Raw genomic sequence first — 23,707 nt, forward strand, 5'->3', positions numbered from 1 at the left:
AAGTATGACCGTATCCCTGCCACGATGTGATACAGTACTTGGAACATGCAGCAGCATCTTCAGTCACGATTTCCCAGCCGGAGTTGCCAAAATCTAGGCATGGGTTGGACCCTTTCCAGGGTTCCAGCCCGCGTTCTGCGGTCTGCTCCACAACCCATTTCGACGACTTTATCATTCGCGTCACATCTGGGACTGCGCCTAGAGACCGGTAGCATGCTGCAAGGCGGCGTATGAATGTTGCGTTGGCATGAATGATAATACAGAGATCGCAGCTCTTGATGAGCTGGCAAGAGAGCGCGATCTCAATCAGTGAGCACGACCGTATATCCTCGCGAGTCACGGCTAACGAATGACCAGATATTACCAGCCATGGCTCAACTCAACCACTCTGCAGGCTGTGCCTGTCCATGATGAAAGGGAGAAAAGGTCCGCCGTGCACGCCTCTCGCGACACGACCCTCACTGCCCTTGCCCAACTCGCTGCGCTGAGGTTGAATGTGAAGCGCGGAATGGTGTCGTTGATCAACGCGGACACTCAGATAATACTCGCAGAAGCTACCCAGACCCTATCACCGGTCGACGAGACAAGGCATGCTCCGGGCGACCATCTATGGCTTGGGAATGTCTCTCTGCCTCGCAAGGATTGTGTAGACGAACACGTCTTTGGCTCCCAGTGGAAGACAACAACCGCAGGAGGTCAAGAACAAACACTGCCCGCCCTGGTCATCCCAGATCTTGCCGAAGACGACCGCTTCAAGCACCGGTCATATGTGACTGCGAAACCCGGAGTGAGGTTCTATGCCGGCGTCCCAATAGTCACCAAGCAAGGCTACGAAATAGGTGTTTATGCAGTCTCGGACGAGAAACCGAGGCCAGAAGGCATTCCCCCTGACCAGATCTTGTACATGCAAGATATTGCGCGAGTTGTGGCAGATCACCTGGAACGAGTAAAAGACAGTGTTGACAAGGCGCGGGATGAGGTCTTTGTGAGGGGCATTTCTACCTTCATAGAAGGTCTGTCGGCCCTAAAACATAAGGGTAACGATCTCCTCAGCGAATTGGAAGCTAGAAGCGGGCCTGAAGAAGATGATATCCGAGCTACAGATCCCCGCCAAGAGCCGCCCAAAGCACCGGCACAGCAGCAAGAACCTGGATCCCCGGCTGAAACTCAGGTGGACTCTTCTGCCAACAGTCGTGCCGATGGTCAGGAGGACAACGTCCTGCCAATTCCTAAACATACGAAGACCACGGAAGATCCCAGCAAAGAAAACACAGATACCTTAACTAGTGACGTTCGCCAGATATTTGCCCGAGCTTCAAAGACGATACAGCAGGGGGTCGGCGCTCGAGGCTGCATATTCCTGGACAGTTCTTCAGGCCTGTTTTCCACTCCAAATGCGGACGACTCTTCACAAGTTCTGAGCCCTCAGTCTTGGTCCACAATACAAGACGACCAGGACCATGACTGGGACTCAGAGGATGATGCGTCCCTATATGGTCCCGCCGCCACGAATGAGAATGGCATAGATCAGATCGAGCTTTCCCGCATTGCTTCTGAAGGGGAGAAACCGGCGGCTGTGCTTGGATCATCTTTAGCTGAACCATCGGACTTGTCTCCAGCCGGCTTCATCAAACGAAAGCACTTGAAACAATGCCTGATACGCTATCCCTTTGGCCAGTGCTTCTTCTTGGACCGTGGTGGCATCACTCCAAGCAACGCGTCCGTCTCTGACCAAGCCATCACCGGCGGTGGCAACAACTCTCGTGCCTTGCCTAAATATTCGAGCATGACACACAACATGATTCAGCCATCCCGCAGTTCACGCACCAAGTACCTTCCCAAACAGCTCCTAGATCAATTACCCGAGGCGAAGTGGATCATCTTCTTACCGCTGTACAACTTCGCACAGCGCCAGTGGTTCGCAACTGCTATCATTTGGTCAAACGAGCCGAATATTGGCGATCTCAAGGCAGCTATGCCCTACCTGAAGACCTTTGGGTCCTGTATCATGAGCGAGGTTACTAGCATGGAAGCTTTCAAGACGAGTAATGCCAAGTCGACCTTTATCGCATCCATCTCCCATGATTTACGTTCACCCTTGCACGGGCTTCTCGGCAGCCTCGAATTCCTTGAGGACACTATGACTTCGGCCTACCAAATGAGTTTGGTCGATTCCATCGAGACTTGTGGTAAAACTCTTTTGGACACCATCGACCACCTGCTTGACTATGCTAAGATCAACGATCTCAAACGTGGCGGAGCAAACCGAGACTCAAAGCTGTCGATTATGGGCACGCGTCATAGTGATGAGACGTATGATCCTGAGTCTGGCAGTTCACACCTAACAACATTTGACTTCGCTGTTTTGCTGGAGGAAGTGGTCGAAGCAGTCTTTGCTGGCCAAACGTTCAGAAAGACCAAACCCCGCAGCCGCGATCCTGTGGACGATGCCACGGATAAGATCCGGGCTATTGGGTTGGACGACTCAGAAAGCACTGAACAGCAAATATCTGCAGGCACTGCGAAGTTCTCAGGGAAAGTCTTGTTCGTACTTAACATTGACAGGGAAGACTCTTGGTGCATGCGAGGTCAAACCGGAGCACTAAGACGCGTCATCATGAACTTAGTCGGCAATGCCATAAAGTACTGCAACGTGGGTCATATCGAGGTCAGCCTTGCTATGAAGCAGACCAGCGACTCACATGCAGACGTTGAAATTAACGTCAAAGATACTGGGGTTGGCATGTCACAAACGTTCCTTCAAAATCATATCTTCAAAGCTTTCTCACAAGAGAACCCATTTACCCCTGGGACCGGCTTAGGCCTGTCAATTGCTTCGCAGATTGTTCAGAATCTGAAAGGCAAGATCCGCATCAAGAGCGAGAAAGGTGTGGGAACCCACGTCAAGGTCCTCTTGCCGATGCAGTTGGCCCCTCAGTCAGACTGCAACGAGGATGAGATCTTACAGGCTGCAGCTCGAGTAACCATGGGCAAAAAGATTTGCTTACTCGACCCTATGGGAGCCGAGAGCGAGCAGGCTCCCGCGCAACCCTCAAGCCTCACAACATCTATCACCAAGACGTGTGAAAATTGGTTCCAGATGACTTGCCAACAGAGTAGGGCTATCGACTCCGCATCCGACGCTAGCGTGTACGTCTACTGCGAGCCGCCACCTATTGAGTACCTCCTTCAACATCACTCGGAGAGGAGAGCGGCTGGGCAGAGCGGCAAAGAAGCTGCATTGCTTATTATTTGTACCAATGCATTCGAGGCAGCTGCTCTGCGTGCCGCTGGAGTCTCGCATTTGACATCACTCGGTCGGATCGTCGAAGTCATAAGTCAACCAGTGGGCACTCGCAAGCTGGCGAAGGTTTTGTTGCAGAGCTTGCAGCGTGTTGAAGATAGCAGCACGGACAAGGAAAGCCCACACGTCCCCAATACTTTGAAGCAGTCATTCGCTACTGCCGAAGCAAAGCAGCGCGCCGCCGAGGTGGCTTGGGTCACGTCTTCTGTTGTCTACGACCAAGAAATCGCCAGCTATCGCCCGTCCGTTCAACCCTTCAAGTGGAAGTCAGAGCAACCACTTAGCGCCACTGCCAACCACTTTGCTTCCCCTGAAGCTAAGTCGACCTTCGGCGACATCAAAGGAGGAGATTTGCCCGGGCTTGGATCGATTCCTCACAAAAAAGCAGCTTTCACAAATGATGGATCAAAAACACCACATGTGCTGCTTGTCGATGACAACAAGTAAGTGACCCCTGTCCGGACAATGTATCATTGCTGACGTGAACTTCCAGTATCAACCTCAGGTTGCTGGTGACCTTCATGAAGAAAATCAAGCTGCCTTTCGCTGAAGCCACCGATGGATTGGAGGCTTTTACGGAATATAAAAAAGCCGCAGAAGCTAATCGTCCCTTCAACTTCGTGTTGATGGACCTTCAAATGCCGGTTATGGACGGCCTGGAATCCACGAGAAAGATTAGAGAGTTCGAAAAAGAGTCACAAGCAAAAACGCCAGCCACAATTATAGCTATCACCGGAGTCGGTAGCGAATCAGTCCGTAAGGAAGCGATGGATGCAGGCATGTCACAGTTCCTCACTAAGCCTGTCAAATTCAGAACCTTGCAGCAACTCCTCGAGCTGCAGCATCAGCCATGATCGACGGACGGCAGACGCCTGCGTGACAGGACTGCTTCTACATGTGCAGACAATCGGCCAGAGATTTGAGAGCTTTATCAATTAGCAACAGCCTCAACTACGAGCACCGACAGTCCATGGCACCAGTATCGTCATTCCCAGCCTCCAGCAACGTTATCGTCCATGTCGTTCCTCGATCAGGCTATGGAGAGGCTCGGACGGCCCCAGCAGTATATTCTCTTAGGGTACCTGTCACCAAGGTATATACGCACACGCGCCTGAACCGATGGAATACCGCTAGAGAACTTGCGACTACACTCGTATCTCCGCGAGCCTGGTGACAGCCAAAGGGGCGCATTCTTCTTTATATCTACGCAGTCCAGTCACGAAGCGGGGAGAAGCGGAGCACGAGATATCAGGGCATTGGTGATACTGCGGGCGAACAGCGTGTCGCGTATACCTATCCTTTATCAAGTATATCTTGCATTCACAGCTCCAGCTCTCCTAGGACTCTTGGTCGTCTCAATCAAGTCTTTGGTACATCCTCGTCAATATGGAGAATAATCAAGAGCATCCATACGAATCTCCAGCCCGGCTTGAGGAATTTCTTATGACTCCTCGTAGCCCTATCTACTACATGACTTCTACAGAGCTGCAGGCGTAAGTCAAGATGGTCCCTATTCCCTCACGCCCAGGTTGACCATGACTACTATCAGGTCGCGATTGCAAGGTGCATCGTCTTCTGCTCCAATGAAGAAAAGGCTGGTGGCCAGATCATCTGACAGAGGGTTGCTGGCTCAGCACACCCAGCAGGATAGCTGTGCCCAAGCATTGAAAGGTGGTGTGACGGATGCGCTCACGCCCCCTAAGCCATCAACCTGGGCTAGCGTGGCATCTGACGCCACCCCCGTGCCAGTGTTTCCTGCCCAGGACTCGGAATCTAACATGTCAAAGTCTTCAGTGTATAGCACTCACAGATATCAGCCTTCAACGCCGGAAATTGTAGCAAGTGCACCTGCCATCGCCCACTCTCCAGCTATGCTTGGGAATCGATCGGTCGAAAAAGTTTCTACGACCCTTGTCGCAGCACAGCCTGCAGAGCCGCCTATCGATAAATGGAAGCAGGCTGCAGAACCCGAGGAACCGCACCGACAGACGACCACACGAAGCAGGGCAAGATGGCAGAAGGTCGATTGCGATCTATCAGCCCATGGTGGTGTGCAGGTAGGAAACGAGCCACCAGGTACAATGGGATCTGTCTTTCCGAGCAAGTGGTTGGGCCATATCCCAGAAGAGCATGACAGCCGGAACGCTCCTGGCAAGGCCACCTCGACGGCTACAACGAGCTCAGATGGTGTCGGTGTCTGGAAACACTCCGCTCGCTGGAAGGAGGATTCTCATGGTGCCTCAAACCAGAATTGGCGTCGTGAGGGCAACGAGCCGCCGCCGTCTTCTTCAAACAATACACGCGAAAGACGTCCTGTGGCTCAACAGGCCCAGCCGCCGCCTCAGCCCAGTGAATCTCGGACCGTCTCAAGTCAGAACTGGCGCCGTACTGACAACAATTCGTTACATATCACCTCAACCAACGTCTACGGCCGCCTGCCTGGGGCTCCTCGTGGCCTTGGAGGCAACAATTGGCGCAAGGATGATTCGGCTGCACTGACACACCCGAGAAATGGCTACAAAGAGCCGGACAAAGAATCGCCGGCTTTCACGAGCAGCTCGTGGCGTCGAGATGATAGCAAAGCCTAGAAATAGCAACGTTTGCAGTCTTGAAAGGACTGTATCCGAGCTATCACGACGGAAACATCGTTACTCGCCGTACCACGGGATTCAATTGTGAGCTACGCAGCAAGGCAAGTCTTCAGCACAACAGAGGAGAAAGTGGCAAGATCGAAGCCGAGGACAGGTGCCTGACTTGTATCAACGGCACCAGGTTGTGGTTGGCACCAGGCAGCAATCTAGCAGCAACAGGGTCATGTGAGCTTTGCGCTTACTACAGTATCACGGCCATTAAGCAATTCAATCATGTGGTTGCGCTAATCGAGCCAGTGTTTGTACGTGTCAAAAGCTGGCATAAATGCAAAAAGCAGTCACGGCAACCGATGTTCTCGTTCCCTTCGTCGATATGATCGGCGCTCGTACTGCAGACACCATATCACTAATAGTGCAACATAGGGCCCTACGTCAATTTATATCAGCATATATCTCACACCTTCAGCTCTTTGATTCTCTCCACCACGAGTTGTTTTGACTACCGCGCAACAATTCAATACTGCCACCTATCGAATACCATTCAGCTTACGAAGGACGACCGATCTAGACACTGAATACACTATGGCAAAGCCGTGCGATACAATGTCTCCACTAGAGCTATACCAGTAAGTGCTCAACTGCCAATTGTAAGGATGATGCTGATTAGTGTCCAGACTCAAATTGCTGTGCAAAGAGTCTATCGCCGTGCTATGGAAGCCAAACAAGGGAGCCAAACCCGTTGTACTATTCAGTAAATTCGAGAAGAACGTCGCCACGGCTTTCTGTGGTCTGGCTCAGGGCATGAAAGAAGACGGCTCGCTCGAGATCCAGGTTCATGGCGGCAAGAAAGAATCTCTCACGAAGATGTTCCACTGGATGCTCAGGTGCTGCGACGGGCATGGGATCATTGAATTCCCAATCACCGCAACCGACTCCATGATTACTCTTCTTGAGTACAAAGAAGCAGCGCAGCTTCTTCAAATTCCTTGGCTCATCGCGGAGATCGATGCCCATGTGAAGCAGAGACTTGCCAATACCAGTGAATGTATTCCTGCCGGCCAAATTGCTGCACAGCTGAGAAATCTCCAGTCCAGTGATCCACGATACCACCTCCTCAAGGACCACGTTGTCGAGCGGACCCTGGCCGATATGCAGACCAAATACTACCAACGCCTTTCTGATACTAAAACGAAGCCAAACCAAGACGCCAGTCAGATCGCACTGTATCAGTTCAAAAAGCCTGCTGGACAAGCCAAGCAACACAAAGGCGGTTCAAAGTCACGATCTCCCCACAATACTCGAGCCTTCCTTCCATCCGACCAGTACTTCACCCTCAAGCGAGCATTCCCATACTTCGGTAAAATGGTCGACAAAGACATTGCGAGATTGAAGCGGGAGCTATACAAGCGGGACAAGGTTGCACAGAGGAAGGCTATATCGAAAGCTGAACGAGAGTCCACGACTGCTGCTTATGAAGACGAAGCTGAGATGGTGGAGAGGCTCTCGCTCCGTTGAATGCCTCGGGGGGTCGTAGATGCGGCTGAGGAGGCGGGGCTTACTGGAACGTATGAGCATCAGATGCAGAACATTGAGTGTTATGTATGAGGTTTGATATGAGGCATTCGAGGAGGAAGGCGTGCAATCGGCGTGAGTCGCCATAGTCCTGAAGACCGGCGACCAGACGTGTTCCGCCATCTTACGAGGTAGAGGCTCTTGCCGTGCGTCTGCACTTGCTTGCAACACAATTTCGCAAGCAATTGGTTTCGAGTGCCCCGAGCAAACACTCAATACGCAAATTTTAGCAACAGGATACATACTACTACAATCGACTGGACGGCATTCAACACTTTCAGTTCATATCACTTCTACTGTCCGTACTCAGTCAGCCTTGCTACGTCCTAGTCTGGACTCCATATCTTTCGAACAGGAGTGAAAGTGCGCACTGCCTAGTGGCGATACTTATTTGCATGCTCAAGCCCTTATCCCCACTCTCAAAGTCTACATATAGGCAGCTCAACTTTCCCGTTCGACACTCGATCCAACTTTCGATCTTCTCGCCGCGACCAATCTGTCGAAGCACTCAGGAACCGATCTCCTCCGCGATAACGACTTTCGATCTGCCCATCTGCCCACCCACGAGTATGGCTGCACCATTTTACCAACTGTCTGCGCTTGAGCTTTACCAGTAGGTTCAGATATCGATGTCTATTGATGCAGGCTAACACTGGTCGCAGGCTTAACCTGCCGACGACGGATACAATCAGCGTGCTATGGCAGCCAGATTCAAGCACTGCCCCAATAGTCCTCTGCCATGGTCTCTCGCGGACAATGGCTTCGAGCTTTAGCAAGGCCGCTGCTACGGGAATCACATCTGTCAATGGCGCAGAGCAGCTGTTGCTGACCGGAGGAAAGGCGCATGCCATCAAGAAGATTCTAGTGTGGATGGTCGATTCTTGCGCTGGCTATGGACTTGTGAACTTCCCGAAGGACAGCGGCTCCCCCATCATCACGGCCTACGAGGACAGAGAGGCAGCGGCAATGCTTGGGATTGACTGGTTGGGCGCGCAGCTTGACGCATACATCGCAGAGAAGTCGATGCCAGGCGGCTGCATCCCTCCCGAAGAGATCGCAACAAAGATCAAGAACGTTGACACCAGTGATTCAACCTTTGAATTCCTGGTCAACCATGTGGCCGAGAAGACGTTCGAGGACTCCCAGATACGATTTGAACAAGAATCAGCTGCCAAGGATGCAAAGCGGAACTCAAGGGCAACCAAGGCGACTTCGAACAACACAACCACCATCAGTTCACTTCTGGGTAGCAGAAGAGAACGACCACCCATCGGAGATGGCACTGCTGGGAGCTACTCCTGCCGCCCCAAATTGCCTTCCGATATCTACGTTCCCCTCAAAAACGCATTCGTCAATCCATTTGGTAATGCCGTCAATGCACTTTTCCAGAAGAAATTGCAACAAGCCAGAGATGAGAGACATGCCAGGGAGCGAGCTGCGCGACAAGCACGAGCTGAAGAGCTGGAGGAGTTTGAGCAGGAAGCAGAGGAGGACCAAGATGCTCCAATGGTCACAAAGACCCTCGCTCTTCAGCCGGGTAGGAAAATTGGGAAGAAGAGAGCTGGGAAGCTGAATCTGGCTGACATTGGGGTTTCTTGGTAGACGTCTACGCGGCGAGGCTATGGTGTGGTATGGACAAGGAGATAGCGTGAGCAAGGAAGGTAGTGGCAATCTCCTGCTGTCACGATATGAAGGAGCAAGAACCTCGATACTATCTACAAGTATCGAAGCCTGGAAGGACACAGCAGATCCTGGGGAGTAGATTGGAACAGCCAACCGGAGCAAATTTCATTGAGCGTATCAAATACCAATGTCAACTGGTACAACACCATGAGTCAAGAGCACGGGCACGAGTGCTACTCCAGCTTCTTCAGTATTGGCAGTGGCAAGTCCAGCATCCTTTCATCCAGATCACAGATCGGCTATACCAGGAAAAGGTCGAAGTGCAAGTGGCCAGCCCCTGCCGTCACGGGAGTTCTTCGATATCACTGTACAACGGAAGTGCAGAACGTGACTATTCAAACGTGTCACCATCAGCCAACGAACACATCCTAGAGTATATAAAAGCCACCTCGCCCGCTGTCATTCTTCCTCTCAACCAAGGGCGTTCTTGGTACAATATTCCACCACAATATTGGGTTACCACGACCCATTCTCGGAACCAAGAACGTTTCAACATTCCAGTTACCACGACCCATTCTCGGAACCAAGAACGTTTCAACATTCCAAGATGTCGACCAACTTGTCGACCCTATCTCCTAGCATGCTCGCCAAGTAAGCACAAGTCCCCAACCAACATCAGAACACAATGCTAACATACCTCTCAGGCTGCTACAATCAAAGCAGACAATTTCAATAGCCTGGCGAGCAACACCACAAGATGACGCAATCATCCTCCGAGACAGCTTCCCAAAAGACGTCGCAGTCACCTTCAGCGCATTCGCCGCGTCAAAATACCCATCCATCAAAACTCTCACTGCAGCTCAAATGCAGACACACCGCGAAGCAACCTGCGTCACCATCACACACCCACGAAAGCAATCAGTCGAGAAGCTCCTTGATTGGATGATCGAGTCGTGCCGCGGTGGCAGTATCAAATAGTACAAGATCGAGCCGAACAAGCCAGTCACCAATGCATACTTCGATCTCGGCGTCGCATCGTATCTCGGCATTCCACATCTGGTCACCAAGATCAACGCATACCTCAATCATAGACTTGCGACTGGCTTCATCCCGGCACCTGATGTCCAAGCTCTGCTAGAGTCAATCAACAACCAAGATGCCATGTTTGACCGTCTGGTTGAGCACGTCAGCAGTCGGGTTTGGCGAGATATGCAGGCGCGACGGCAGGGTGGTAGCAACGCAGCTGCATCTAACAATAACTCAGCTCAATCTAATGGCAACATGAACCGAAATGGAAGAAAGGCAGGACCACCAAGGTACAGATCTGGAATGTACAACGCTATTCGGGGAGCGCGGGAGGATCCAACTGTTTTTGGGGCTGCTGTGAATGCAAAGATCCAGGGGTATAGACAGGCGGAGCGGGCTGCTCAGACTGCTAGCAATGGTCAGAGCCACGCAGCTACTTGATCGCGATCAGTACCAAGGAGGTGGCATGGTGGTCACACGGATCGGATCCAGGTCTGAGAGAGCGATTTGGTGCTATTGTTGAAGACGACGGTCGCCGTTCGATGTTTATCGGGTCTGATTGATTATCGATCACTGAATCGGATTGAGTACATACAATAGAGCTTATGTCGATGCGGCAGAAGTAGCATATGAGAGGACCAATGAGATGAGGCTATCAATTTGATTACCGTGTCTTCTACACAATATTGATGCTCCGAGAGAAGAGCTCAAGGTCGAAGGCTCGCCATGGGTCGTTGAAATGTCGTCCATGTAATACGGACGATCCATCGGCGACTTGCGCATTCTGGACAGCCCCAGCTGAAATAGGAACCTTTCTGCAGCAACCTCTAGAAACGCATGCACTCTCGAGCTCGTGATGAAGTTAAAGCAACTAGGCTCATGGGATTTGCTTCATCTCCCTGTGGGCGAGCCCGTCCAAGCGAAATGACTCCATTGACTTTGTGCCATGTGACCGGAAAGCTACACGAGGATAGACCCCCATTGACATTGCGGCCACGACGCATTCGATATGAGGAGGAAGCACGCTGGCGAGGACATAGGGACCTTCGACGAGCACGGCTGCACTGATGATCTCAAGACTAGGCCTCCCCTCCACAATGCTAAAGTGGCCGACACTGCAAGGCACACAATACCTACCCCAATGACAAATGGAGATGGCGGAAGAGAGCTACCTGAAACAGTGGAAGCGTAGAAGATGGTCCACGAAACCAGGGCGTTGGGCACAGGGTCTGGGAGATTTGCCGAGCAGTCTGGAAGGAGAAAGACAGAGGATGGTATAACGGGCAGAATTCTAGAGGAAAAGTACCCGCAGAGCACCAAGATAATGGCCCTCCAACACACGAAAGCGATAAATTGACGAGCATGACCTCCTTATGCGCCGCTGGTACTTTGTTCCGAACTGTTCGCTGTACGCACACACAGTAGGTCGCGACCACTGAGAGCCGGCCGTCACGTAGAGCTTACATTGCAGACCGAAGCCATCCAGGGCGCTCAGGCCGATGTTCTAGCGTACCTATTGACAAGCTACTCGACTCTACTCATGTCCAGGCAGTATCACAGTAGCGCGGTGAGTGTGAATCGGTATGGTATGGCCTCGCTTCTAGAAATTTGGGAAGGGGCTGTATGCTCGCGCTCCTATACGGGACCGGATGTGTCTCGGTGTATCAGCATTTACGTGGTGTCGATATAGGTTGCGATGGCGTCGCGGACGAGGCGAGCGAGAATGTGAACATGGCATCTCTGGTGACAGTGCTAACGTCCTTTGTGCATCAACGAGAAGCAGTCCATCGGTTATGCTAATTAAACAGATCGGAGTCCACGTGATGCTCAGCGAGGGTGAACAACCATGTGGCAGGACTTGTGAAGGCAAAGACAATCCATTGTCGGTGACCATAAACAGCTTTCCTTCTATATCCCTACGATCTGACATGAACTTAGCCTTCAGAAGCTTGCGCTCCGATACTACTGTCTCAACAATCTTGGTTGTCATCGTGTTCCAATCGGCACGAATTCATGATATATGCGGCCAAACTCAGAGTGTTGCTTCAGACGGCGACGATGAGTCAGAGAGGACGTTTGGAAGACTTCGAGTGCAAGTGTGATATGTTTTCTCCGCGCTTTATAGCAGGAACAATACAATCGGTCACTGGCAGAAATTCCACGGTGAAGGAAGTTGTATAGTGCTGTGACCGATCATGCAAACGCCCGACTTCCTACGAAAGTACATATAAACCGTTTCTCCCACCTTGACAACCGATTATCTTGCCAAAGCTCTCTGGATCACCAACTTTCGATCTAGAACACAAATCATCTCCCATACCGAGCTCACAAAGTCAGTTCAAAAACCACTTTCTTCCAAAGATGGCTACCAACGTGGATAAGCTGTCCTCAACCAGATTGGCGGAGTAAAGTCAACCCAGAGCCCAGTACTTTCCTGACCAATACTGACCATGCGTTAACAGGTTGTCGAGATCGAGAGAGAGTATCCCTATCAAGCACCGAGACTCTGTTACAGCCGATGCTGCCTTCATCTCTGATGGATACACCAAAGGCGTAGCCACTACTTTTAGCGGCACAATCCGCGACCAGTTTCCAGAAGTCAAGAACATGACTGTCACTCAGACGCGAGAACGACCGACTACGGCCATTATCACTGGTGGTAGAAAGGGTTCGGTGAGGAAGGCACTGGAGTGGGCACTGCGGTCCTGCGACGGGAAGGGGCTCAAACCATATACGCCTGCAAAGACCAACCCATTCCTTGAGGCTCACCACGACAAAGTGGCCGCTGAGGTCCTCAAAATGCCTGCATACGCGTCTCGGGTGGAAGCATACATTCAAGCGCGACTGACCAAAAACCTGTCTACGGAGGAAGTCAAGGGCCTCCATGAGGAAGGCACCTACCTTGGCTATCGACTCAACGATGGCATTCCAGCAGGTGAACTCGCTATCCTCCTTGGCTTCGTGGGGGTAGTCGAGCCTACATATGTCACACTCATCGAACACGTCGCCAACCGAACCATAACCGACATGCAGAAGCGCTATGAGCAAGGTCAAATCAAGGAGTCAAGCGACTTTAGTGGCGTGAAGAACAATTCCCTGAACAACAAGAGAACTGCTCTACCTTCTGACCAATACAACCCGGTTCGACAGGCTTTTGCTGAACCTTTTGGCAAGGGAGTTAACGAGATTATCACCGAGTGGCAGGAGAGTGTTCGTGCTACCCGACGACCAGCAGTGATTCACAAGACCGTCAGTGCCACACCAGTCAGAAACACTGGCAAATATCGACACAAGCTGGATCTGGCTGAGATCGGTGTCACTAGCCGAAGCTATGCTGGTAGGCGAGGCAGGGTGGACTGAGGTTGGTTTGCAGGAAGCCGATTACATGAAGCCATAGGGGCGAGGTTTGGTATTCATCTACTTTGAAGTCTTTAGAAAGCGCGGCGCAGTACGGCGGATCGATAGCCCAGGAGCATGCTATGCGAATGCTAGTATTTCAACTTTGGACTGAACAATGCTGGTCGTTCTTGGGTTCTGTTTCATGATATGAGAGTCAATTTCGATCGAGTGATCGAGGCACAGTTGAATCATTGAAGATTCCACAACGCGCCAGCCAATACATAGAATTGAACCGATATCTCTGAACATATGCCTACCATACTACTGCAATGCTATATTGCCATGCTCATTTAACAGAGAGAGCATCCGTCAGCGCCGAGATCCTCGAGCGTGTCGCCATGTTCACTACGGGGAGGGATAGATGCCGCTGGTGCTGTCTTGGCTCGAGTGGAGCGACTCATCCTCCTCTTCATGTCTTATGTTAAAGGACCTTTCCTTCCAGTTCCTGTCTCAAATCTGCCTTTATCGACGAGACGCTGTGATTTATGGTTACGCTTTACACTGCTCATGACAGCCTTGGACTACCTGTGCCATGTCAACATGATTGAGTGTCCGGCTCTTGCTTTGCCATACCCACCGTAGGGTCTCTCGACATCGAGCTAGAGGAACACGAGTGAGCACAACCCGACAACATCTCGAATGCCGAAAAGTTGCCTCTTTACGCCAAATTAAAGAGCAACTTAAACAGCGGACGATGTTGATGCATTGATCGAATAGGTGCTCGAGAATGGAAGCCTACTCATGCCGCGAACATGGCGCAATGGGGGAAAGGCAAACCGGAAGGAACTTGCTTTCAAGCCACGATGCTGAGTGATGCACGAGCAAAGACGGGTCAAGCGTGACGGCGCGCACAATCGAAGCAATCAATTGTTGATGACCATAATCGGCCTACTTCTTTCGCACACAGCTTGAGCTGCATCCTGCTTCTATCATCGTACGCTCCTCAGTCACTGACAGCCATAGCCTTTGACCATCCATCACTCTCACTGCTCGCATTTTCAGGACTCGTTTGAGCAAGGAACAACGTCGGTACCGAGTCAATCACTTCCAGGAAGTGATGGACTCTTGCACAGCGTCGAGTGCGGATATACTTTGCTCTACAGCAAGCATAGCAGAAGCACTCTGACACACTGCAAGTGAACGGGGATGCATCGTGACATGAGGTGTCACTCCAACGGTATGATACTCGAATCCATATAAACATACGGTATTTTTTCACTGCTCGCAATCTCTCATAACCAACTACAATCACGAAACCACCTTCTTCTTCGCCATCTCGACCAAAACCATCAAGATACTCAACTTCAAGACGGACCCATTATCTTCCAATATGTCAACCAATGTGTATAATCTCTCCCCAGCAAAGCTCGCAGAGTAGGTCAACCTCCCTCCATCCAAGCCAAACCACTAACACCCCTGCTCTAGGCTGCTCAAGAATTCCAAAAAGACCCTGGTCATCCAGCACCGTCTCACAGCAGAAAGCGAACCAATCGTCATAGACGACAACTTCCTAAAAGACATGGGCACAGCCTTCAGCGGTCTCATCCACTCCATGTTCCCTGCCGTCAACACCCTAACAAACCTCCAACTCAGCCAATTCAAGGAACCAAACACCATCACCGTCACCGGCTCAACTCGACTCGCCGTCAGAAACGCCGTCCTCTGGATGCGATCCTCCTGTGACGGCAAAGGCCTAAAGCCCTACACCGAGACTCAACCCAACCCCTTCATAGCCGCCCACCACGATCACATCGCCGCAACTCAGCTACAGATTCCCAACCTCATCACCCGGATCGAATCATACATGCAAGGCCGTCTCTACCCGAAAAAGGCCGGCCTCTCAGATGCCGAGGTCGCCGAGCTATACAACATCAACGCATACTTCCAGTACCGACCACCCACAGGCGAGATTCCAGCCCACGAGATCTCAGCTCTCTTGAACATCCTACAGAAACAGCCCACCGACACGATATTCTCAGTCCTGATCCACTACGTCGCTGATGCAACCTGGGCAGACATGAAACTCCAATACGCACAGAACGAAAACGAGAACTCAGGCGTGTCTCAAGCGGGTAATAACCGAGGAGGAACAAAGGATTCACGAGTTCGGTACGCGTCGCGACAGTATGTTGGTGTTCGAAACATGTATGAGGGTTTTGGGGAGGCTGTGAACGTTGAGATTGAGGAGTATAAGAAGGCGTATAAGGCGGAGAAGGCGCGGGTTCGGGCTGAGGCTAGGGGTGCTAGCAAGAGCAAGGCATAGATTGATCTAGCATCGGCCGGAGAAGTGAGCTACTTCAGGCGAGTGACGAGATGAGCTCGCGGAGAGAGGCATCGCCAAAAAGCAACCGAACGTATAGTAGTCCTAGGGGCTATGTCAGGGTGGGTTTAACCCGGCATTCACGACTCGAGTGCATGAGACACACACGGGCGTGCGTGCGCGTAGACAGAGAATTGAAAATACGAGTTTTGGTTCCTACTATAGCTGGGTGATGGCCATTCCTCGCATCTGGAGCGACTTGATTCATAGTCATGCACAATGGTCCACATAGGACGATGATAGACGTGACGAGTAATTCTTGACTTCGTGGCTGCGCTTTTGCGTTCTCTCCAACTCGTGACCATATCCGAGATCCGAGAATATCTTAAGGCACTGTATTCGCGATCTCATAAGGCACTTCGACCAAACGTAGGTAGATCGGTGGGCGCAAATCTGACGGCGTAGCATTCGTGGTCACGGCAAGACTCGTCCGCAATGTTCTCGACGATAAGAACTGGAAGATATCAACGAAACGCACGGCGGTTGATGCTGAGAACAAGCCAATGGCATTTGCGCCCGGGTATCATATTCATGTACACGAGTTTATATGACGGTTTCACCTCGTCATTGCCACTCTGCCGGAGGCTCAGTCTGGCTGCTGAGAGGTAGAGCTTGATCCTCCTCGTCTTCTGTGTCGTCTTTGTCTCCCACTTCTTCCTCGGCTGGTAACTTAGGTTCTGGAGACTCCGTATCTCCATCCGCTCGGCTTCGGTCGTCGACGGCGATATGCTTCGTTGACTGCTGCATCTGAAAATGCTTCTCGTCCACAGGGTCAGGGACGCTCGCGTCAGCGACAGGTTCTCCTTTGACTACAGTCTTTGCTTCTTCTTCTTCATCGTCCTCATTCTGGACGACTTCTTCCCCGAGATCAGGGTCGATTTCTGTACCCAAGTCCCTGTCTTCCAAGAAGGTCCGACCTATCAACTTTTCAGGCAGATAATCCTGCTTCACTTTTCCATCCACATAGTTGGGGTTGTACTTGTACTCCTTGCCATAACCCATTTCCTTCATCATCCTTGTCGGTGCGTTTCGCAAGTGTATTGGGATCGGCAAGCCAGCGATACCTGGCTCTCGAAGTGCTGACATGGCATTGCCCAGACCCCTATACGCTCTAGTGCTCTTTGGTGCTTGGCATAGAGCGACTGCACAGTGTGCTAGATTGATGCGGCATTCTGGTAGGCCGATCTTCTCGCATGCACTGTATGTAGCTGTCGCCAAGGACAACATTGTGTTGTCTGCCAATCCGATATCTTCGCTTGCCATAACGACCATCCTCCGTGCGATGTACAGAGCGTCCTCACCAGACTGGATCATCCGAGCGAGGTAGTAGAGTGCTGCGTCTGGGTTAGAGCCACGGACGGATTTGTGGAAGGCAGAGATAGTATCGTAGTGTTGGTCACCTGCGCGGTCATAGACGAGGGTCTTTGTCAGGCTTGACTTGAGGTTGTTCAGATCCATATTGGGTCGTGTGCTCAGCTCCATTGCCAGTTCAAGAAGATTGAGTGCCGTACGAGCATCGCCGTCGGAAAAGGAGGCAAGATAGTTGAGGAGTTCAGTGTTGACCAAGGTGGTGTCTGGGTTATAAGTCTCCTTTGACTGTTCCAGGGCTCTTTCAAGGATAGTGGTTACGTCTGCATCTATCAACTTAGAAAGAGTGAAGGTTCGACATCTGCTCAGCAGCGCATTTTGGACTTTGAAGGAGGGATTCTCGGTGGTGGCGCCAATGAGTGTGACATGACCTGCTTCAACCGGGCCAAGGAAAACGTCTTGCTGCGACTTGCTGAAGCGGTGTATCTCATCACAAAAGATGATGGTCTTCCGGCCTGTGAGACCGAGCTCTGCCTTCGCTTCAGCAAAGATCTTCTTGCATTCTGCTACACCTGAAGAAGTGCTGTTGATCTCGACGAAGCGGGCGTTGACTTGGTTTGCTACTAGACGAGCAATTGTGGTTTTGCCTGTGCCTGCATGACCCCAAAGAATCATGGACGGCACTCGATCGGCTTCGATGAGACCGCGGAGCACGCCATTGGGCCCCACTAGATCCTGACCGCACACTTCATCGAGGCTCTTCGGGCGCATGCGTTCGGCTAGCGGGGCTGCTTTCTCGAAGGCATTTGTTTTGATTTTCTTTGGCTGAGGCGGGTGGGTGTCCGCCTGAATGCCATTTTGCTTGATAGCGACCCCGTCTCGTTCTTCTGCTTCCGATGGTCGCTTCTTCGAGTTTGTAGGTGTTTCCGGTGCTGTCGAAAAGGGTTGCGAAGAAGCAAAGAATGGTTCTCGCTTCGGAGCAGGAGTTCTGAAGATGGGCGCAGTCGATGGCGGAGGATCAGATTCAATGCCGGAGGAACAATCTGAATCGATGTGTTGGTTGATCAGGTTGTCTCTGACACGCTTGCCGCATATCGGGCAGCTCACCATCTCACATGGCGAGATTTGGCAGGAGCGTCACGGTGCCTGCAACTCTTTCCGTTAAAATGTTGGATTTCGGCTGGCGGGCACCGGGGAAGGCACGACGCGTCGCGTAACTTAGAAAGATGTGGCGGAGAAAAGCGGATGGCGTCATGGCCAGATTCCGTCCCTCGGCCTCAGCTTTAACGAAATAGCAAATCGGAGGTCGTTCACTGTGCATCTTTTTCTTTTCTGGAGTAAGCACTTCTGCAGGTCCGAAGCGCGCAACATTTTCTTTTGAGAGTAGACAGTCAGAAGTTCAAGGAAAGCTCTCCTATGTCAGTCACTGCGTCTCTGTCCAGATCAATCACCTCAACGCTTGGGTTGAGCCCAGCCAGAATATCACCCTCGGCATACACGAACGCGATCAGGACCAGTTCGAGAAATTTTACAAGCAGCGTGATGGTGGAAGAGAAGTTCAAGCCAGCCAAAAGGGTAGCTGGTCAAAGACAAGATGTGTGGTCTATCATCAATGAGGCTGCCGCAGCTTCACCTAAGCAGCCTATTGTGAACATGGGTCAAGGATTCTTGTAGGTAGGCGCAGGCAGGGCGACTCGCACGTAGAGTGCTGACTCGGTTTGCAGTGGTTACAACCCTCCCCAGTTCATTCTCGACGCAGCCAAATCAGCCCTCGACCGAGTGGAATGCAACCAATATTCACCTACCAAAGGTCGACCACGACTGAAGAAAGCGATAGCCGATGCCTACTCCCCGTACTTCGGCAGGGAGCTCAATCCAGAGACCGAGGTTACCATCACGACTGGGGCGAACGAAGGCATGCTGAGCGCTTTTATGGGCTTCATCGAGCCGGGCGACGAAGTCATCGTCTTCGAGCCTTTCTTCGACCAATACCTGAGCAATATTGAGATGCCAGGCGGCATAATCAAATACGTTCCCATGTCTCCTCCGAAAGATGGCGCAGAACGTACATCCTCTGCCGCAAATTGGTCCATCGACTGGGACGTGCTGGAGAAGTCGTTCAACGAGAAGACAAAGATGATCGTTATCAACACGCCCCATAACCCTGTCGGCAAGGTATTTAGCAAGGAGGAGCTGCAGCGCATAGGAGATTTGTGCTTGAAGCATGATGTCCTAATCCTTTCCGACGAGGTGTACGACAGGCTATACTACGTTCCATTTACCAGAATGGCAACGTTATCTCCGGAGCTTGCTAAAATCACCATTACCGTCGGCTCGGCTGGCAAGAACTTTTACGCCACAGGCTGGAGAGTTGGATATCTCATCGGCCCGCCCGAGCTGATCAAATATGTTGCAGCTGCACACACTCGGATCTGCTTCTCTAGCGTCTCTCCTCTGCAAGAAGCTGCAGCCATCGGCTTCGAACAGGCCGACAAGGAAGGCTTCTGGGATAGCGCTGTGAAAGAGATGCAGGGCAAGATCGACAGATTTTGCCAGGTCTTCGATGAGCTCGGCGTAGCATACAGCATACCGGAAGGAGGATACTTTGTGCTCGCAAATTTCTCCAAGGTTAAGTTGCCAGATGACTATCCGTTCCCTGGTCACGTAGCCAATAGGCCACGTGACTTCAAATTGGCATGGTTTATGATCCAGGAGCTAGGAGTGGCTGCCATACCTCCTACCGAGTTCTACACTGACGCGAATACTCACCTAGCGGAAGACTGGATGCGTTTCGCTGTATGCAAGAACGACAATATACTGGATGATGCCAAGGAGAGATTACGAGGCTTGAAGAAATATATGGTGACATAGTCTGACATGTTTGGTATGACAATGCGTCCACGCGGCCGGAGCTTAAAGGATTTAGGCCGGAAACACGTGGCGGTGCACCTTCTTTAGAATAGTTTCAGAAGAGCAACGACCTGAAACGGGCTCGTTGTGGGTTGCTTTGCAACACGGCTACCAGCATATGTTTGTAACTCTCATCGCAACCAGATTGAAGAAAAGCAAGTCAACAAAGAACGGAAAATCACGATCAGTGGAAAGATCCAGATGGTTTTGTGCTTTCAAGCAGACCGGACCAGTCGGCATCACGGCGCTTCCAACAGGGACCAGCCATCCGCTGTGGCGGGAGTCTCGCAGTTCCCTTGCGGACTGAATCTATTTTCTCACACCATCATATGAAATGGTTGTTTACGTTGAAGCACGACTAAGCACGTCCCTTTCTCACCTGAAGATATGTCTGCGCCATCATCTGTTGCAGTTTCTGGCTTGACCTGTTCGGGAGATGGCTCAGCATGGCAAGAGCGCCAAGCGAGCTGCGCCCGCCTCTTCAAGTTGTCCGGACAGAACCATCCTAGCGGCACATTTCGTCCGCTAAACACCCGCTGATCGCTTCATCAACCACTGATGATACAGTTTTCAGGCCCGCAGACGCCGTGTTCACGCATAAACTTAGCACTATGTTGCTGTAGCGCCGCCTCCCGAATATCAAGCGTCTTCCTTCTGCGACTTGGTTCTTACAGTAACCTCATCTTCCAAGACTTGTTACTCGTCATCAACCTCCGTTGCCATTGCTGTGCTTTGACACCACGAATTTGTACCTCTTCGCCTCGGTCCCTCGTTCAAGTGTTGCTACCATCGACTTTTGCAACTTCGAATTGACTAGCAGCACCATTCCCGATCGTTTCACCAGCGCGACCTTTTTCAGCCTGATTACACCGAACTCAGCATTCGTTGACCTAATATTATTGGCTCATGTCCGTGCTACAATAAGAGAAAGAATACACCATCAGCGCTATGCGCTTCTTACGTGGTTTGGCGACAACTGTTGCCAGTGTATTATGCTTAATATCCACGACACAGGGCAGTTCGCAGGCTCGCAATCCGCTTAATTACCTCTCCTTGGTCGAGGATCCCCAGATACACACGCATAATCAGCGAGTCAACGCATACTCACATTTCGAGCTAACTTTCGATCTACACAAACGTTCTCAACATATTCGATTAAGGTTAGAGCCCAATCACGATATAATAGGACAAGACTCGCACGTGAACTATCTTGACCAGGACGGCAACATCGAGCGGGCCGAGAAGATAGTACGGGAAGACCACAAAGTGTATCAGGGTCAGGCTTATGTGGTAGAAGACGATGGCACAAATACACACGTTGGATGGTCGCGAATTGTCGTCAGAAGAGATGGAGTTTTGCCGCTGTTCCAGGGCGCTTTCACCATTATGGGAGATCATCACAACATTCAGCTAAAATCAACATATATGTCCACGAAGGACAAGATGGATCCTCGAATCGATGATAGCGATGATGAGTACATGATCGTCTATCGCGACTCCGATGTTGGATGGTCGAGTCACTCCGAGTTACGAAAGAGAGCGCAATCTTCTAAGTCGTGTGGTGCGGATCATTTGACTTTCAATACTGATTCTCAACATCCCATTCACAAGGAGATATTGTCTCGAGAGGAGAGATCTTGGGGCGAGATGTCCGTTTCTCATCTTTTTGGAAAGCGCCAGACTAACATTGACGGTGGCACTGTCGGAAATGGCAACTCTGCTGGAGTGAACCTCAGATCTACCATCGGCGACACCAGTGGTTGCCCGTCGTCACGACAGGTTGCGCTGGTCGGCATTGCCACTGATTGCGGTTACACGTCCCAATTCGACTCTAACGAGGCGCTGCAGTCAAATATTGTCGATGTCGTGAACACAGCCTCTGATCTTTACCAATCAACCTTCAACATCACTCTTGGTCTCAGGAACCTAACCGTTTCTCCCGCAGAATGCCCGGCCACTCCCGCCGAGGCGACAAAGTGGAATGTTGGCTGTTCTGATGCCTACACTATCACGAGCAGACTCAATGACTTCTCAACATGGCGTGGCAGCCTCGCAGGTGACACAAACGCTTACTGGTCGCTTTTCACAACTTGCAACACGGGCGCTGAAGTAGGGCTAGCGTGGCTAGGTCAACTCTGCAACCACGGCGGCACAAGCCAACAGGATAATACTGGTGCATCTCAAACAGTCACCGGCGCAAATGTCGTCGCAAGAACCAACAACGAATGGCAAGTATTCGCTCATGAGTCTGGTCACACGTTTGGCGCAGTCCACGACTGCGATAGCAGCGCATGTCAGGACGCCAGCGCAGTCAGTGCTTCGCAATGCTGCCCTGTCAGTCAGGACAGTTGCGATGCCGGAGCACAATACATGATGAACCCATATTCAGCACCTGGGATATCGAAGTTCTCACCCTGCTCTGTTGGAAATATCTGCAGTGCGCTCGGCCGGAACTCGGTTCAATCCACCTGCTTAACCAACAACCGGGACGTCACGACCATAACCGGTCAATCATGCGGCAATGGGATTGTGGAAGGTGACGAAGACTGCGACTGTGGTGGCCCCGACGGTTGTGCTGGAAACGCCTGCTGTAATCCTATGACATGTAAGTTCAACACCAATGCTGTCTGTGACCCCACCAACGAAGGCTGCTGCACCACGCAATGCCAATTTGCATCTGCGAACACAGTCTGCCGCGCATCGACCGGCGAGTGCGATCCTCAGGAGACATGTTCAGGCACCAATGCAACCTGTCCTCCTGACACGACCGAGAAGGATGGCAACTCCTGTGGCAACGGCCTACAATGTGCGAGCGGTCAATGCACGAGTCGAGATTTGCAGTGTAAGACTGTCATGGGCAGCTACACCGAGGGGAACGACACCTATTCATGTAATTCGCAGAGTTGCACTATTTCATGCGCGAGTCCCGATTTTGGCCTCAACACGTGTTATTCTGTGCAGCAGAACTTCTTGGATGGAACAACTTGTGGCGGTGGTGGACATTGTGATAACGGTGTATGTCGTGGAAGTACCGTTGGTGGAGAAGTGAGCAGTTGGATTGACGACAACAAGACACTTGTTATTGCGCTTGCATCTGCGATTGGAGGGTTGCTTCTCCTAGCGATACTAGGGTGCTGTATCAGGGCGTGCAAGAGGAAGAGACGTGGTGTGAAGAAGGTGCCGTACAACTCTGGGAATCGGGGCTGGAATGGCCCACCAATCCCACCACAGATGCAGAGTAGAGGGTATGGCGGGCAGGGTTCGCAGAACAACTGGTACCCTCAGGCGCCTCCGCCGAGTTATGGTGGAGGTGCGCCCGGGGGCTATGGGCCGGGTGGTAATAGTGTGAGGTATGCATAGTGAGCGTAGCAAAGGAGTTGTGGATGTTATCCTTGTCATTATAGCGGGAAGGTTTGTTTGTTCTTTTGTTACATAGTCGGCGGGTTTTTGGGAAAACAGAACAGGATCTAAGTGTCCTCTTGTCACGACGACCACGGGTTATGATCTGTAGATAGAAAACAGAATTTATGTCTGCTCAAAGGGAACATCAGATCATTGCTTCTCTTGATTGAGGCCCAATGACCCGCCCCACAACGTTGATACGAACATGGTTACGGTGGAGCGTAAGCACCACACCTGCCAGCTTTAGCTTCA

At 51.5% G+C, this 23,707-nt stretch overlaps 10 protein-coding genes across 10 annotated transcripts; 9 read left to right on the forward strand and 1 right to left on the reverse strand.

Annotated features, from left to right (window-relative positions):
• Positions 1-349: 349 nt before the first annotated feature.
• On the forward strand, positions 350-4,158 carry PMZ80_003804 (uncharacterized protein; the record flags this gene model as incomplete). Its single annotated transcript, XM_064872232.1, has 2 exons — positions 350-3,747; positions 3,798-4,158. 2 exons carry the CDS (start codon positions 350-352, stop codon positions 4,156-4,158), a joined length of 3,759 nt encoding a protein of 1,252 aa, XP_064732612.1.
• Positions 4,159-4,690: 532 nt separating this feature from the next.
• On the forward strand, positions 4,691-5,892 carry PMZ80_003805 (uncharacterized protein; the record flags this gene model as incomplete). The annotated part of the gene is made up of 2 exons (XM_064872233.1): positions 4,691-4,797; positions 4,854-5,892. 2 exons carry the CDS (start codon positions 4,691-4,693, stop codon positions 5,890-5,892), a joined length of 1,146 nt encoding a protein of 381 aa, XP_064732613.1.
• A 606-nt stretch (positions 5,893-6,498) lies between these two features.
• Positions 6,499-7,410, forward strand: PMZ80_003806 (uncharacterized protein; the record flags this gene model as incomplete). The annotated part of the gene is made up of 2 exons (XM_064872234.1): positions 6,499-6,521; positions 6,570-7,410. The coding sequence occupies 2 exons, from the start codon at positions 6,499-6,501 to the stop codon at positions 7,408-7,410; spliced, it is 864 nt and encodes a 287-aa protein (XP_064732614.1).
• Positions 7,411-8,036: 626 nt separating this feature from the next.
• Positions 8,037-9,069, forward strand: PMZ80_003807 (uncharacterized protein; the record flags this gene model as incomplete). Its single annotated transcript, XM_064872235.1, has 2 exons — positions 8,037-8,080; positions 8,130-9,069. The coding sequence occupies 2 exons, from the start codon at positions 8,037-8,039 to the stop codon at positions 9,067-9,069; spliced, it is 984 nt and encodes a 327-aa protein (XP_064732615.1).
• Positions 9,070-9,697: 628 nt separating this feature from the next.
• Positions 9,698-10,557, forward strand: PMZ80_003808 (uncharacterized protein; the record flags this gene model as incomplete). The annotated part of the gene is made up of 3 exons (XM_064872236.1): positions 9,698-9,741; positions 9,795-10,051; positions 10,094-10,557. The coding sequence occupies 3 exons, from the start codon at positions 9,698-9,700 to the stop codon at positions 10,555-10,557; spliced, it is 765 nt and encodes a 254-aa protein (XP_064732616.1).
• Positions 10,558-12,477: 1,920 nt separating this feature from the next.
• PMZ80_003809 (uncharacterized protein) lies at positions 12,478-13,476 on the forward strand (the record flags this gene model as incomplete). The annotated part of the gene is made up of 2 exons (XM_064872237.1): positions 12,478-12,521; positions 12,579-13,476. The coding sequence occupies 2 exons, from the start codon at positions 12,478-12,480 to the stop codon at positions 13,474-13,476; spliced, it is 942 nt and encodes a 313-aa protein (XP_064732617.1).
• Positions 13,477-14,845: 1,369 nt separating this feature from the next.
• PMZ80_003810 (uncharacterized protein) lies at positions 14,846-15,778 on the forward strand (the record flags this gene model as incomplete). Its single annotated transcript, XM_064872238.1, has 2 exons — positions 14,846-14,889; positions 14,941-15,778. The coding sequence occupies 2 exons, from the start codon at positions 14,846-14,848 to the stop codon at positions 15,776-15,778; spliced, it is 882 nt and encodes a 293-aa protein (XP_064732618.1).
• A 621-nt stretch (positions 15,779-16,399) lies between these two features.
• Positions 16,400-18,253, reverse strand: MGS1 (DNA-dependent ATPase mgs1; the record flags this gene model as incomplete). Its single annotated transcript, XM_064872239.1, has 1 exon — positions 16,400-18,253. The coding sequence occupies one exon, from the start codon at positions 18,251-18,253 to the stop codon at positions 16,400-16,402; it is 1,854 nt and encodes a 617-aa protein (XP_064732619.1).
• Positions 18,254-18,685: 432 nt separating this feature from the next.
• BNA3 (arylformamidase) lies at positions 18,686-20,014 on the forward strand (the record flags this gene model as incomplete). The annotated part of the gene is made up of 2 exons (XM_064872240.1): positions 18,686-18,813; positions 18,868-20,014. The coding sequence occupies 2 exons, from the start codon at positions 18,686-18,688 to the stop codon at positions 20,012-20,014; spliced, it is 1,275 nt and encodes a 424-aa protein (XP_064732620.1).
• A 987-nt stretch (positions 20,015-21,001) lies between these two features.
• PMZ80_003813 (uncharacterized protein) lies at positions 21,002-23,413 on the forward strand (the record flags this gene model as incomplete). The annotated part of the gene is made up of 1 exon (XM_064872241.1): positions 21,002-23,413. The coding sequence occupies one exon, from the start codon at positions 21,002-21,004 to the stop codon at positions 23,411-23,413; it is 2,412 nt and encodes an 803-aa protein (XP_064732621.1).
• Positions 23,414-23,707: the final 294 nt, after the last annotated feature.

This window comes from Knufia obscura (genome assembly GCF_036327395.1).
Source record: "Knufia obscura strain CCFEE 5817 isolate CBS 148926 chromosome Unknown scaffold_3, whole genome shotgun sequence".
Taxonomy (NCBI): Eukaryota; Fungi; Ascomycota; class Eurotiomycetes; order Chaetothyriales; family Trichomeriaceae; genus Knufia; species Knufia obscura.